The following is a 15,988-nucleotide window of genomic DNA, read 5'->3' as shown; positions in this document are numbered from 1 at the left end:
AAGGTGTTATGAATTAATAATGTTTCTTTGGCGTTTCTGACGCGTCCACAGTCATTTCCTATCATCCTGACAACTGGTGAGGTCACCGCTCGGCCATCCAGTCCACTGTAGGCGACCGGGACCACCGGGGCACCTACAGTAGGGATATGAAATGGAACGATCACATAGCTTCAGTCGTGGGTACAGCAGGTGGTTGACTTGGGTTTATAAGTAGAATACTGGGGAAGTGCAATCAGTCTACAAAGGAAATTTCTTGCAAATCACTCGAGCGACCAGTTACAGAATTTTGCTCAAGTGTATGGGACCAGTACCAGATAGGCCTATACAGCCGCCGTCTATCAGAAATTCACGAAACTACAGAGGCTGAAGCGGGAATATTCTACTATGTCCCACAACAAAATCCAGATCTTGTCAACCGAAACTGGCCGACAAAAAATTTATTGCGTTACTTGTCGAACGCCTCTCGTAATACATCTCGAGAGTCTGGGTACACTGTGCCAGTGTTGTGGGAACAATACACGGCAGGTGTGACGTACCGGTGATGCGGTAGATGTCGTTGACCCTCTGGACGTGGCGCGTCATGACCTCTATGCAGGCCTCCTCGGTGCCGTACTTCTGGAAGAAGAGGTGGTCGGCCTGCAGGTAGAGCATGCAGGTGGTCTTGCGGGGGTCGACGGCGGTGGAGGCGGCCGCCGAGGCCGACGTCACGATCCTCCGGCGGGCGGGCCGCGAGTCGCGGTCCTCCGGCACGGTCGGCGTCAGGTCCAGCTCCAGGTCGGGCAGCCAGCGCCGGCGGCGGCGGCGGGGGTGGTGGCCGGACCTGCGGGTAGCACACCAGTCAGTCACAGTCACACCCATAGCCTCTCACTGGGCCTGGCCCTGCTTCCCTGTCAACAGCACTGCAAATGAGTACAGCACGACGGTCGATCTGGCTGCGGTGACAGACCGATCTGCAGCGTAACCAGAGCTCTACACTGACGTGACAGAAACGATGGGGTGCCTGCTAATACCATGTCGACCGTCCTTTTGCCCGGTGTAGTCCAGCAACGTCGATCTGTTGTAGAATTTTAGAACATGTTTTTTGCTCGCGTATCATGTTTCTGGAAACTCGAAGTCTACTCTGTAGGAATCAACATGGATTCCGGAAAGAGCGATCGTGTGAGACCCAACTCGCTTTATTTGTTCATGAGGCCCAGAAAATATTAGATACAGGCTCCCAGATAGACGCCATTTTCCTTGACTTCCGGAAGGCGTTCGACACAGTTCCGCACTGTCGCCTGATAAACAGAGTAAGAGCCTACGGAATATCAGACCAGCTGTGTGGCTGGATTGAAGAGTTTTTAGCAAACAGAACACAGCATGTCTACAGACGTTAAAGTAACCTCCGGCGTGCCACAGGGGAGTGTTATGGGACCATTGCTTTTCACAATATATATAAATGACCTAGTAAATAGTGTCGGAAGTTCCATGCGGCTTTTCGCGGATTATGCTGTAGTATACAGAGAAGCTGCAGCATTAGAAAATTGCAGCGAAATGCAGGAAGATCTGCAGCGGGTAGGCACTTGGTGCAGGGAGTGGCAACTGATCCATAACATAGACAAATGTAATCTATTGCGAATACATAGAAAGAAGGATCCTTTGTTGTATGATTATATGATAGCGGAACAAACACTGGTAGCAGTTACTTCCGTAAAATATCTGGGAGTATGCGTGCGGAACGATTTGAAGTGGAATGATCATATAAAATCAACTGTTGATAAGGCGGGTACCAGGTTGAGATTGATTGGGAGAGTCCTTAGAAAGTGTAGTCCATCAGCAAAGGAGGTGGCTTGCAAAACACTCGTTCGACCTATACTTGAGTATTGCTCGTCAGTGTGGGATCCGTACCAGGTCGGGTTGACAGAGGAGGTAGAGAAGATCCAAAGAAGAGCTGCGCGTTTCGTCACAGGGTTATTTGGTAAGCGTGATAGCGTTACGCAGATGTTTAGCAAACTCGAGTGGCAGACTCTGCAAGAGAGGCGCTCTGCATCGCGGTGTAGCTTGCTGTCCAGGTTTCGTGAGGGTGCGTTTCTGGACGAGGTATCGAGTATATTGCTTCCCCCTACTTATACCTCCCGAGGAGATCACGAATGTAAAATTAGAGAGATTCGAGCGCGCACGGAGGCTTTCCGGCAGTCGTTCTTCCCGCGAACCATACGCGACTGGAACAGGAAAGGGAGGTAATGACAGTGGCACGCAAAGTGGCCTCGGCCAAACACCGTAGGGTGGCTTGCGGAGTATAAATGTAGATGTAGAAGACGTTGGAAGTCCCCTGCAGAAATATTGAACCATGCTGCCTATATAGCTGTCCATAATTGAGAAAGTGTTGCTGGTGCAGGATGTTGTGCACAAACTGGCCTCTCGATTATGTCCCATAAATGTTCGATGCGAGTCATCTCGAACGATGTGAGTGGCCCAGTTATTCGCACCAATTATCCAGAATGTTCTTCAAACCAGTGAAATGGCGCATTATTTCCATAAAAAACCCATCGTTGTTTGGGAACATGACGTCCATGAATGGCTGCAAAGGATCTCCAACAAGAGAAACATATCCATTTCCAGTGAATGGTCGGTTCAGTTGGACCAGAGGAGCCCGCCCACTCCTTCTAAACACAGCCCGCACCACTGTGGAGCCACCACCAGCTTGCGCAGTGCCTCGTTGACAATTGGGTCCGTGGCTTCGTGGGGTCTGCGCAACACTCGAACCCCACCATCAGCTCTTATCAGCTGAAATCGGGACTCACCTGGCCAGGTCACGGTTCTCCACTCGTCTAGGGTCCAACCGATATGGTCTCGAGCCCAGGAGAGGAGCTGCAGACGACGTCGTGCTGTTGGCAAAGGCACTAGCGTCGGTCGTCTGCTGCCATAGACCAGTAACGGCAAATTTCTCCGCACTGACCCACATTGACTTAAGAGGTTATTTCGCGCAGTGCTACTTGTCTGTTAGCACTGACGACTGAACGCAAACGCCGCTGCTCTCGGTCGCTAAGTGAAGGCAGTCGTTACTGCGTTGGCTGTGGTGAGAGGTAATGCCTGCAATTTGGTATTCTCGCCACTCTCTTGACACTGTGGGTCTCGGGATATTGAATTTCCTAACAATTTCCGAAATGGAATGTCCCATGCGTTTAGCTCCAGCTGCCATTCCGCGTCCAAAGTCCGTTAACTGCCGACGCCCGACGTAATCAGGTCGGAAACCTACTCACATGAATAACCTAAATACAAATAACAGCACCGCCGATACTACCACCATCTGTATATGTGCATATCGCTATCCCATCCCTTTGGTCACCGCAGTGTCAAGAGTGTGTCGAGAATTACAAGTTTCAGGCATTACCTCTCACCTCGGACAATACAGTGGCTGACGGCCTTCACTTAACGACCGAGACCAGCGGCGTTTGCGTAGAGTCGTCAGTGCTAACAGACAAGCAATACTATGTGATGCAACCGCAGAAATCAACGCGGGACGTATCCTTTAGGATAATGCGGCTATTGGGCTGTGGTAGCAGACGACCGACGCGAGTGCCTTTGTTTACAGCACCACACAGTCTGCAGCACCTCTTCTGGGCTGGTGACCATATTGCTTGGACTCTAGAAAACCGTTGGCTGGTCAGATGAGTCCCGATTTCAGCTGATAAGAGCTGATGGTAGGGTTTGATTGTGGCGCAGACCCCACGAAGCCACGGACCCAATTGTCAACGAGGCACTGCGCAAGCTGGTGGTGGCTCCATAATAGTGTGGGCTGCGTTTACACGGAATAGACTGGGCCCTCTAAGCCAACTGAACCAATCATTGACTGGAAATGGTTATGTTCGGCTACATGGAGACCATCTGCAGCCATTCATGGACTTCATGTTCGCGAACAACGTTGGAATTTTTGTGGATGACAATGCGCCATGTCATCAGGCCACAACTGTTCGCGATCCGTTAGAGAACATTCTGGATAATTCGAGCGAATTACACTACTGGCCATTAAAATTGCTACACCACGAAGGTGATCTGCTACAGACGCGAAATTTAACCGACAGGAAGAAGATGCTGGATACGCAAATGATTAGCTGTTCAGAGCATTCACACAAGGTTGGCGCCGGTGGCGACACGTACAACTTCCTGACATAAGGTACGTTTACAACTGATTTCTCATACACAAACAGCAGTTGACCAGCGTTGCCTGGTGAAACGTTGTTGTGATGCCTCGTATAAGGAGGAGAAATGCGTACCATCACGTTTCCGACTTTGATAAAGGTCGGATTGTTGCCTATCGCGATTGCGGTTTATCGTATCGCGACATTACTGCTCGCGTTGGTCCATATCCAATTACCGTTAGCAGAATATGAATCGGTGGGTCCAGGAGGGTAATACGGAACGCCGTGCTGGATCCCAACGGCCTCGTATCACTAGCAGTCGAGATGACAGGCATCTTATCCGCATGGCTGTCGCGGATCGTGCAGCCACGTCTCGATCCCTGAGTCAACAGATGGGGACGTTTGCAAGACAACAAACATCTGCACGAACAGTTAGACGATGTTTGCAGCAGCATGGACTATCAGCTCGGAGACCGTGGCTGCGGTTACTCTTGACGCTGTATCACAGACAGGAGCGCCTGCGATGGTGTACTCGACGACGAACCTCGGAGCACGAATGGCAAAACGTCGCTTTTTCAGATGAATCCAGGTTCTGTTTACAGCATCATGATGGTCGCATCCGTGTTTGGCGACATCGCGGTGAACGCACATTGGAAGCGTGTATTCGTCATCGCCATACTGGCGTATCACCCGGCGTGATGGTATGGGGTGCCATTGGTTGCACGTCTCGGTTACCACTTATTCGCATTGACGGCACTTTTAACAGTGGACGTTACATTTCAGATGTGTTACGACCTGTGGCTCTACCCTTCATTCGATCCCTCCAAAACCCTACATTTCAGCAGTATAACGCACGACCTCATGTTGCAGGTCCGCTACGGGCCTTTCTACATACAGAAAATGTTCGACTGCTGCCCTGGCCAGCACTTTCTCGAGATCTCTCACCAATTGAAAACGTCCGGTCAATGGTGGCCGAGCAGCTGGCTTGGTTCGGCTCTGAACACTATGGGACTTAACTTCTGAGGTCATCAGTCCCCTAAAACGTAGAACTACTTAAACCTAACTAACCTAAGGACATCACACGCATCCATGCCCGAGGCAGGATTGGAACCTGCGACCGTAGCGGTCTCGCGGTTCCAGACTGTAGCGCCTAGAACCGCTCGGCCACTCCGGCGATCAGCAACTGCCTTGTCACAATACGCCAATCACTACTCTTGATGAACTGTGGTATCGTGTTGAAGCTGCATGGGCAGCTGTACCTGTACACGCCATCCAAGCTCTGTTTGACTCAATGCCCAGGCGTATCAAGGCCGTCATTAAGGCCAGAGGCGGTTGTTCTGGGTACTGATTTCTCAGGATCTATGCACCCAAATTGCGTGAAAATGTAATCACATATCAGTTCTAATATAATATATTTGTCCAATGAATACCCGTTTATCATCTGCATTTCTTCTTGGTGTAGGAATTTTAATGGTCAGTAGTGTATTTGGGCACTCAGATTTCCCGAGATGTATCCCATCGTACATTTGTGGGACATAATCGAGAGGGTAGTTCATGAGCAACTTCCTGCACTGGCAGCACTTTTGCAATTATGGACTGCTATAGTGGCAGCATGGCTCAATGTTCGTGCAGTGGCTTCCAGTGACTTGTTGAGTCCATGCTCTGCTACAGCGGGCAAAACGAGGTTAGGAGGTATACCACGACTTTTGTCAGCTCAGTGTATGTGACACAAACGGCCGTGTATTTTGATTGCACTGACGCAGGGGCTTTACACTTTTTACGTCGTCAAGGAACCGTAGGCACTAGTACTTGACATGACATTCAACTAGATGCCTCTGCCCGTGTTAACAGACGGCCAGACACTGGGGCGCAAAGTGATCCTACAAGCGTCCCGTTTTCCGATTGAGGTAAGGAACCCTAAAAGTGCTCATTTTCAAAGTATATTATTCAGTATACCAGCATTATAAAGCAAGCTATCTATTTGATCGATGTGTGGTTATATAAAGACGCCAATACCATCCATGTAGTCCATTTATTGTTCTGCTTTGGTGTGTGTGTCTTTACGACAGTTTTCATCTGGAGGCTACGCATCATCTCCTGTTCTGATCATCTTCTTTCGTCACTATATTCTTCCATCTCTAACGACGTCCACCATTCCGATTCTCTTCTAACCTCTTTCTCTCATACCTTTCACTGTCCCTTCTATCATTATTTGATGCAACAGTTCTTACACAGTATACTCTTATCTCCTGGCCAACATTTTTTTTTCCTCTTTCTGATCACTTCCGGTAATTTTTCTTTCTTCTTCTGTTTCCATTACGGCTTCATTCTTAAGTCCGTCAGTTCACTTCATGTTAAACATTCTACCCCATAGTCACATTTTAAGACTTTCTGAATATCTTTCTTCTTTCTGTTTAACTGTAAATGTTCACTTCTGTGTAACACTACTCTACAGACTTAACTTTTAGCGAACCTCACGTCTACTGGAATTCTTATAGCTGTTACTAACTGCTACACTTTTCAAATACTGACTTTCTCATGAATATACGCCTCCTTACTTCTTCTGTACAGCTGCCGTCCATGTCATTAAACATCCCACGTACACAAATAATTTCGTTCTCATCACTTTTGTCCTGGAAGAGCAGCTGAACGGAATGGACAGTGTCTTGAAAGGAGGATATAACATGAAGATCAACAAAAGCAAAAAGAGGATAAATCGAGTGATGCTGCGGGAATTAGATTAGAAATGAGACGCTTAAAAGAAGTAAATGAATTTTGCTATTTGGGGAGCAAAATAACTGATGATGGTCGAAGAAGAGAGGATATAAAATGTAGACTGGCAATGGCAAGGAAAGCGTTTCTGAAGAAGAGAAATTTGTTAACATCGAGTATAGATTTAAGTGTCAGGAAGTCGTTTCTGAAAGTATTTGTTTGGACTGTAGCCATGTATGGAAGTGAAACGTGGACGATAAATAGTTTAGACAAGAAGAGAATAGAAGCTTTCGAAATGTGGTGCTACAGAAGAATGCTGAAGATTAGATGGGTAGATCTCACAACTAATGAGGAGGTATTGAATAGGAGTGGGGAGAAGGGAAGTTTGTGGCACAACTTGACAAGAAGAAGGGATCGGTTAGTAGGACATGTTCTGAGGCATCAAGGGACCACCAATTTAGTACTGGAGGGCAGCGTGGAGGGTAAAAATCGTAGAGGGAGACCAAGAGATGAATACACTAAACAGATTCAGAAGGATGTAGGTTGTAGTAGGGGTCAGTGAAGTGAAGTGGAAGGAAGACAAGGATTTCTGGTCAGATGAGTATCGGGTAATATCAACAGCAGCAGAAAATGGTATAACAGGTGTAGGATTCGTTATGAATAGGAAGGTAGGGCAGAGGGTGTGTTACTGTGAACAGTTCAGTGACCGGGTTGTTCTAATCAGAATCGACAGCAGACCAACACCGACAACGATAGTTCGGGTATACATGCCGACATCGCAAGCTGAAGATGAACAGATAGAGAAAGTGTATGAGGATATTGAAAGGGTAATGCAGTATGTAAAGGGGGACGAAAATCTAATAGTCATGGGCGACTGGAATGCAGTTGTAGTGGAAGGAGTAGAAGAAAAGGTTACAGGAGAATATGGGCTTGGGACAAGGAATGAAAGAGGAGAAAGACTAATTGAGTTCTGTAACAAGTTTCAGCTAGTAATAGCGAACACGCTGTTCAAGAATCACAAGAGGAGGAGGTAAACTCGGAAAAGGCCGGGAGATACGGGAAGATTTCAATTAGATTACACCATGGTCAGACAGAGATTCCGAAATCAGATACTGGACTGTAAGGCGTACCCAGGAGCAGATATAGACTCAGATCACAATATAGTAGTGATGAAGAGTAGGCTGAAGTTCAAGACATTAGTCAGCAATAAACAATACGCAAAGAAGTGGGATACGGAAGTACTAAAGAATGACGAGATACGTTTGAAGTTCTCTAACGCTATAGATACAGCAATAAGGAATAGCGCAGTAGGCAGTACAGTTGAAGAGGAATGGACATCTCTAAAAAGAGCCATCACAGAAGTTGGGAAGGAAAACATAGGTACAAAGAAGGTAGCTGCGAAGAAACCATGGGTAACAGAAGAAATACTTCAGCTGATTGATGAAAGGAGGAAGTATAAACATGTTCCGGGAAAATCAGGAATACAGAAATACAAGTCGCTGAGGAATGAAATAAATAGGAAGTGCAGGGAAGCTAAGACGAAATGGCTGCGGGAAAAATGTGAAGACATCGAAAAAGATATGATTGTCGGAAGGACAGACTCAGCATACAGGAAAGTCAAAACAACCTTTGGTGACATTAAAAGCAACGGTGGTAACAGTAAGGGTGCAACGGAAATTCCACTGTTAAATGCAGAGGAGAGAGCAGACAGGTGGAAAGAATACACTGAAAGCCTCTATGAGGGTGAAGATTTGTCTGATGTGATAGAAGAAGAAACAGGAGTCGATTTAGAAGAGATAGGGGATCCAGTATTAGAATCGGAATTTAAAAGAGCTTTGGAGGACTTACGGTCAAATAAGGCAGAAGGGATAGATAACATTCCATCAGAATTTCTAAAATCATTGGGGGAAGTGGCAACAAAACGGCTATTCACGTTGGTGTGTAGAATATATGAGTCTGGCGACACACCATCTGACTTTCGTAAAAGCATCATCCACACAATTCCGAAGATGGCAAGAGCTGACAAGTGCGAGAATTATCGCACAATCAGCTTAACAGCTCATGCATCGAAGCTGCTTACAAGAATAATATACAGAAGAATGGAAAAGAAAATTGAGAATGCGCTAGGTGACGATCAGTTTGGCTTTAGGAAAAGTAAAGGGACGAGAGAGGCAATTCTGACGTTACGGCTAATAATGGAAGCAAGGCTAAAGAAAAATCAAGACACTTTCATAGGATTTGTCGACCTGGAAAAAGTACTCGACAATATAAAATGGTGCAAGCTGTTCGAGATTCTGAAAAAAGTAGGGGTAAGCTATAGGGAGAGACGGGTCATATACAATATGTACAACAACCAAGAGGGAATAATAGGAGTGGACGATCAAGAACGAAGTGCTCGTATTAAGAAGGGTGTAAGACAAGGCTGTAGCCTTTCGCCCCTACTCTTCAATCTGTACATCGAGGAAGCAATGATGGAAATAAAAGAAAGGTGCAGGAGTGGAATTAAAATACAAGGTGAAAGGATATCAATGATACGATTCGCTGATGACATTGCTATCCTGAGTGAAGGTAAAGAAGAATTAAATGATCTGCTGAACGGAATGAACAGTCTAATGAGTACACAGTGTGGTTTGAGAGTAAATCGGAGAAAGACGAAGGTAATGAGAAGTAGTAGAAATGAGAACAGCGAGAAACTTAACATCAGGATTGATGGTCACGAAGTCAATGAAGTTAAGGAATTCTGCTACCTAGGCAGTAAAATAACCAATGACGGACGGAGCAAGGAGGACATCAAAAGCAGACTCGCTATGGCAAAAAAGGCATTTCTGGCCAAGAGAAGTCTACTAATATCAAATACCCGCCTTAATCTGAGGAAGAAATTTCTGAGGATGTACGTCTGGAGTACAGTATTGTATGGTAGTGAAACATGGACTGTGGTAAAACCGGAACAGAAGAGAATCGAAGCATTTGAGATGTGGTGCTATAGACGAATGTTGAAAATTAGGTGGACTGATAAGGTAAGGAATGAGGAGGTTCTACGCAGAATCGGAGAGGAAAGGAATATGTGGAAAACACTGATAAGGAGAAGGGACAGGATGATAGGACATCTGCTAAGAGATGAGGGAATGACTTCCATGGTACTAGAGGGAGCTGTAGAGGGCAAAAACTGTAGAGGAAGACAGAGATTTGAATACGTCAAGCAAATAATTGAGGACGTAGGTTGCAAGTGCTACTCTGAGATGAAGAGGTTAGCACAGGAAAGGAATTCGTGGCGGGCCGCATCAAACCAGTCAGTAGACTGATGGCAAAAAAGTTGTAGTAGGTACTGGGAGATGAAGAAGCTTGCACAGGGTAGAGTAGCATGGTGAGCTGCATCAAACCAGTCTCTGGACTGAAGACCACAACAACAACGTATTCATATTAATTCCATACTCCTCGCCCTGTACTTGCAATACTTTTCAATATCTTCTGTAGCTCCTCTTCTGATTCCGCCAGCACTGCTTAATAATCCGCATATTTTATAGTCTTTGTCCCTTCTCCTACAATTACAATGTCTTCTGCATCCTCTATGGCGTTACCTGTCACTTCTTATCCCTATTAAGTTGAACAGCTTCGGTGACGGTGAACATCCATGCCTTATACCCCTTCTAATGCTCATCTCTTTCATCTCCTCATTCTCTACTCCAACTGTTACTTTCGGCTTTGTGTACACCTCCCTTAACAACCTATGTTCCCAGTCTATACCGACATGTTTCACAATTCTCAGCGGGATACTCTAGATGACTCTATGGGATGCCTTTGCGCACTCGATAAAAGAAATGTATATCTGCTTGTTCATTTCTTTCATTTCTTCTCCAGTCATCCTGTGACAACCAATAGCATCTCTCTTTATTTTATCCTTTCTGAACCCTACCCGTCTTCCCCTGCATTTTCCTCAATTTTGTTTTCAATTTTCCTTAGTACGACTCTCGTTTCGTGACTGTTGTAACTAGCTGTCTTGTTGTCTTTGCATTCTTTTACGCTGCACTGTTTAGCTGAAGATACCAGAGCGGTCTTAAGTAAATCTTGATGACGAATTCCTGTGGCACACACACTTTTTTGCTACCTCAGTCAACCTGGCCACTGAATTTGGACCTAAGACTTTCAGTGCTTCCGATAGTACTCTGTCACAGACTAACGCCTTCTTTCTCCGGAGCTCCTCAACTGCTTTCTCCAATAAGGCCTATCTTTGCATTGATTATACAGAGATGCCAATATCATCCATATAGGCCCTAAAGATGCCAATACCATCGGCCTGCAGAACTGTACAAGCTGCCCAGAAAAAATTATTAATACAGGTTGCATTTTATATTTGGCTACAGTCTGTAACCGCGCGACCGCTACGGTCGCAGGTTCGAATCCCGCCTCGGGCATGGATGTGTGTGATGTCCTTAGGCTAGTTAGGTTTAAATAGTTCTAAGTTCTAGGGGACTGATGACCTCAGAAGTTAAGTCCCATAGTGCTCAGAGCCATTTGAACCATTTTTATATTTGGCAGTGGGAGAAATGGTATGTTTGCATATCGTACCTACACTGCTCAACACAATTAAAGGCTCACTTTTTCGAAAGCCTATAATTGTCCCCCATTGAAAAGCATGAATTTGAAATTCGGCTCAAAGGTGCCTACAACCTAACTATATAATGGCGATAAAGCGTGGCGCCCTGCCATGTCATCCTCGGCGGCGCTTCATACAGCAAGGTGTCGCCGTATGCAGGAAAAAAAAAAGCCGGAGCTCAGACGTTCATGTGATGTGTAAGATGGCTTAACGCAGTCACATTGGCACCAATTTTCACCGCAGTTCTGCCCAACGCCGCCGTGGACGAGTCTCACTATGGGAAGGAATTCACACCCCCTCCTTAACACCTTTAATCCCTTCTTGTGACGGCTCTGCGATGGAAGTCAGAACCGCCGCGTAGTGTTGAAATCACGCGGTTTTCTGGTAGATGGCCGAGGAAGAACATTTCAGACACACCACTGCTCGGAACCGCAGTGCGAGAAGTAACAGGAGATGTTTTTGACAACTGGAGGACCTGTTGTGGGTCAGGGACAATGCAGTCAAGGTCATTTATCTTTGGTCTCATTATATTTAGTGTTTGTAAACTGTTCACATACAGGTTGTAACAAAAAGGTACTGCCAAACTTTCAGAAACATTCCTCACACACAAAGAAAGAAAAGATGTTATGTGGACATGTGTCCGGAAACGCTTAATTTCCATGTTAGAGCTCATTTTAGTTTCGTCAGTATGTATTGTACTTCCTCGATTCACCGCCAGTTGGCCCAATTGAAGGAAGGTTATGTTGACTTCGGTGCTTGTGTCGGCATGCGACTCATTGCTCTACAGTACTAGCATCAAGCACATCAGTACGTAGCATCAACAGGTTAGTGTTCATCACGAACGTGGTTTTGCAGTCAGTGCAATGTTTAAAAATGCGGAGTTGGCAGATGCCCATTTGATGTATGGATTAGCACGGGGCAATAGCCGTGGCGCGGTACGGTTGTATCGAGACAGATTTCCAGAACGAAGGTGTCCCGACAGAAAGACGTTCGAAGCAATTGATCGGCGTCTTAGGGAGCACGGAAAATTCCAGCCTATGACTCGCGACTGGGGAAGACCTAGAACGACGAGGACACCTGCAATGGACGAGGCAATTCTTCGTGCAGTTGACGATAACCCTAATGTCAGCGTCAGAGAAGTTGCTGCTGTACAAGGTAACGTTGACCACGTCACTGTATGGAGAATGCTACGGGAGAACCAGTTGTTTTCGTACCACGTACGGCGTGTGCAGGCACTATCAGCAGCTGATTGGCCTCCATGGGTACACTTCTGCGAATGGTTCATCCAACAATGTGTCAATCCTCATTTCAGTGCAAATGTTCCGTCATTAATGTGATTTGAAGAGAAGTAATAAAATGAGCTCTAACACGGAAAATAAGCGTTTCCGGACACATGTCAACATAACATATTTTCTTTCTTCGTGTGTGAGGAATGTTTCCTGAAAGTTTGGCCGTACCTTTTAGTAACACCCTGTATAACTATTATTATGTAGCTCTTTTTGCCTCCCTTTGTTTCTGTTTCCTTTTTTTGTATTACTTGTATATATTTAACAATTCTTTTCTCCTTCTGTCTTTTCTTTATACAAGGCTTTTGACACGAATAAATAAGAAGCTAGTTTATCGTTGGGTCTTACCCGGCTGCGGAATCGGCGCCGGTGGCGTTCGCCTCCTGTAGGGTGGACGGAGAGAGGCGTTCGCCAGCCTTGCTTCCCGCGTCGTAGGCCGCCGCTGGGGGTGGAACTCTGGCAGGCTGGGGGTGCGGTCCGGAAGTCCCCGTGGAGGAGCCAGGGCCGCGCTGTGTAGCGCTCCCGCTGCCGACGTCGTTCTCCTCCTGGAAAACACTGCCAATGTACCCAAGTGTACGAGAAACAAAGCTAATGTAGAACACGATACACGGAGCTTCGGCCGCGTTGCAGAACGTGCAGAACACTGCTTTTGTTGCTGGTGTCGCTCTCCTCCTGGGAAACTGTGTAATGTAGCTGCAAGTGTTGTTAGTAATGAAGTATACGATACACACAGCTAATGTAGAATATGGTAGACGGAACAATGGCCGTGCTGTAGAAATTAATACACTACTAGCCTTTAAAACTGCTGGAACACGAAGATGACGTGCTACAAACTCCAAATTTAAACGACAGGAAGAAGATGCTGTGATGTGCAAATGATTAGCTTTACAGAGCATTCACACAAGGTTGGCGCCGGTGGCGACACCTACAACGTGTTAACATGAGGAAAGTTTCCAACCGATTTCTCATACACAAACAGCAGTTGACCGGCGTTGCCTGGTGAAACGTTGTTGTGATGCCTCGTGTAAGGAGGCAAAATGCGTACCGTCACGTTTCCGACTTTGACAAAGGTCGGATTCTAGCCTATCGCGATTGCGGTTTATCGTATCGCGACATTGCTGCTCCCGTTGGTCGAGATCTAATGACTGTTAGCAGAATATGGAATCGGTGGGTTCAGGAGGGTATTACGGAACGCCGTGCTGGGTCCCAACGGCCTCGTATCATTAGCAGTCGAGATGACAGGCATCTTATTCACACGGCTGTAACGGATCGTGCAGCCACGTCTCGATCCCTGATTCAACAGACGGGGACGTATGCAAGACAACAACCATCTGCACAACAGTTCGACGACGTTTGTAGCAGCATGGACTATCAGCTCGGAGACCGTGGCTGCGGTTACCCTTGATGCTGCATCACAGACAGGAGCCCCTGCGATGCTGTACTCAACAACGATCCTGGGTGTACGAATGGTAAAACGTCATTTTTTCGGATGAATCCAGGTTCTGTTTACAGCGTCATGATGGTCGCACCCGTGTTTGACGACATCGCATTGAACGCTCATTGGAAGCGTGTATTCGTCATCGCCATCCTGGCGTATCACCCGGCGTGATGGTATGGGGTGCCATTGGTTACACGAGTCGGTCACCTCTTGTTCGCATTGACGGCACTTTGAACAGTGGGCGTTACATTTCAGGTATGTTACGACCCGTGGATCTACCATTCATTCGATCCCTGCGAAACCCTACATTTCGGCAGGATAATGCACGACCGCATGTTGCAGGTCCTGTACGGGCCTTTCTGTATGCAGAAAATGTTCGACTGCTGCCCTGGCCAGCACATTCTCCAGATCTCTCACCAACTGAAAACGTCTGGTCAATGGTGGCCGAGCAACTGGATCGTCACAATACGCCAGTCACTACTCTTTATGAACTGCGGTATCGTGTTGAAGCTGCATGGACAGCTGTTACCAGTACACGCCATCCAAGCTCTTGTTTGACTCAATGCCCAGGCGTATGAAGGCCGTTATTACGGCCAGAGGTGGTTGCTCTGGGAACTTATTTCTCAGGATCTATGCACCCAAATTGCGTGAAAATGTAATCACATGTCAGTTCTAGTATAATATTTTTCCAATGATTACCCGTTTATTATCTGCATTTCTTGTTGGTGTAGCAATTTTAATGGCCAGTAGTGTAATTGTTGCTGGTGTCGTCCTCCTAGAAAACTACGTAATGTAACAGACAGTGTTGTTTAATATTGCAGTATACGATACACAGAACCAATACAGGACACGATTCAAGGACCCAAGGGCGTGACGCAGACCGCAGCCGTAGTTGCTGACGTCGCCCTCCTTCTGGAAAACTATGTAACGTAACAGCCAATGTTGTATAATATTGTAGTATACGATACACCCAACTAATATAGAACACGACACACAGAGCTGCAGTCTTAGTGAGTAACAACTGCTGTTGCTGGCGTCACTGCCCTCCTGAAAAGTAGTTAAATTAAACTGACAATGCTGTATGATATTGAAATGCACAGTACATACAGCTAATACAGAACACGATACACGGAGCCTTAGCTGTGGCGCATAATGCCACTTCTGTTGTCGGCATCACCATCCTCCTGAAAAACAGTGTAATTTAACTGTCCATGTTGTACGGTATTGAAGCATACAATACCCACAACTAAAATACAGCATGTATATGGCATTTCTGAAACTTGCCATTTAATCCCTATATGGCCTTGTAGTCTTGTACCTTTCAATTTTGGTTATTACGACTATTTCCCTGTAGCTTCTCTTTAATTTGTACTGATTATCTGTATAAATAAAAATGAATGTCTTTTTGTATGTTCATCCACTATGGGTGGTTCCTAGCCGGGGAAAAAAAGAAGACTGCACGACACATTATGAAAAATGAGATGCCACCGCGCGAAAATATCCAGATGTGTGCATTCACTGTTTGAGAATGAGAGCAACGTTAAACGTTACATAATTTGTGTTTTCAAACGTTTACAAAAATTTTCTTGCTAACGCCCCGCACAAAATGACGAAAGAGAAAAAGATTATCGTTTACTACATTTTCGTAAAACTGCTGCATCGGGCATTACGTATTAATGTATTATCTCGTTATTACTAACTCTTCCGCCCCTGGTAGCTGAATTGTCAGCGCGACGGAATGTCATACCTAACGGCACGGTTCGATTCCCAGCTGGGTCGGAGATTTTCTCCGCTCAGGTACTGGATGTTGTGTTGTCCTAATCATCATCATTTCATC

At 46.2% G+C, this 15,988-nt stretch overlaps 1 protein-coding gene across 1 annotated transcript in view; it reads right to left on the bottom strand.

The window, feature by feature from the left end:
• LOC124718750 overlaps positions 1-15,988 on the bottom strand; it is a 138,281-nt gene that overhangs the window by 82,769 nt on the left and 39,524 nt on the right. The window contains exons 4-5 of the mRNA XM_047244364.1: positions 13,062-13,258; positions 537-820 (exon numbers count right to left, since the gene is read on the bottom strand). Of these exons, the coding sequence (XP_047100320.1) occupies positions 537-820; positions 13,062-13,258 (481 nt within the window). The remainder of the gene's footprint in view (positions 1-536; positions 821-13,061; positions 13,259-15,988) is intronic.

This window comes from Schistocerca piceifrons, chromosome 10, assembly GCF_021461385.2.
Source record: "Schistocerca piceifrons isolate TAMUIC-IGC-003096 chromosome 10, iqSchPice1.1, whole genome shotgun sequence".
In the NCBI taxonomy this organism is placed as follows: Eukaryota; Metazoa; Arthropoda; class Insecta; order Orthoptera; family Acrididae; genus Schistocerca; species Schistocerca piceifrons.
Note: the sequence above shows the minus strand (reverse complement) of the source record. Positions and strands in the feature narration are given on the sequence as shown.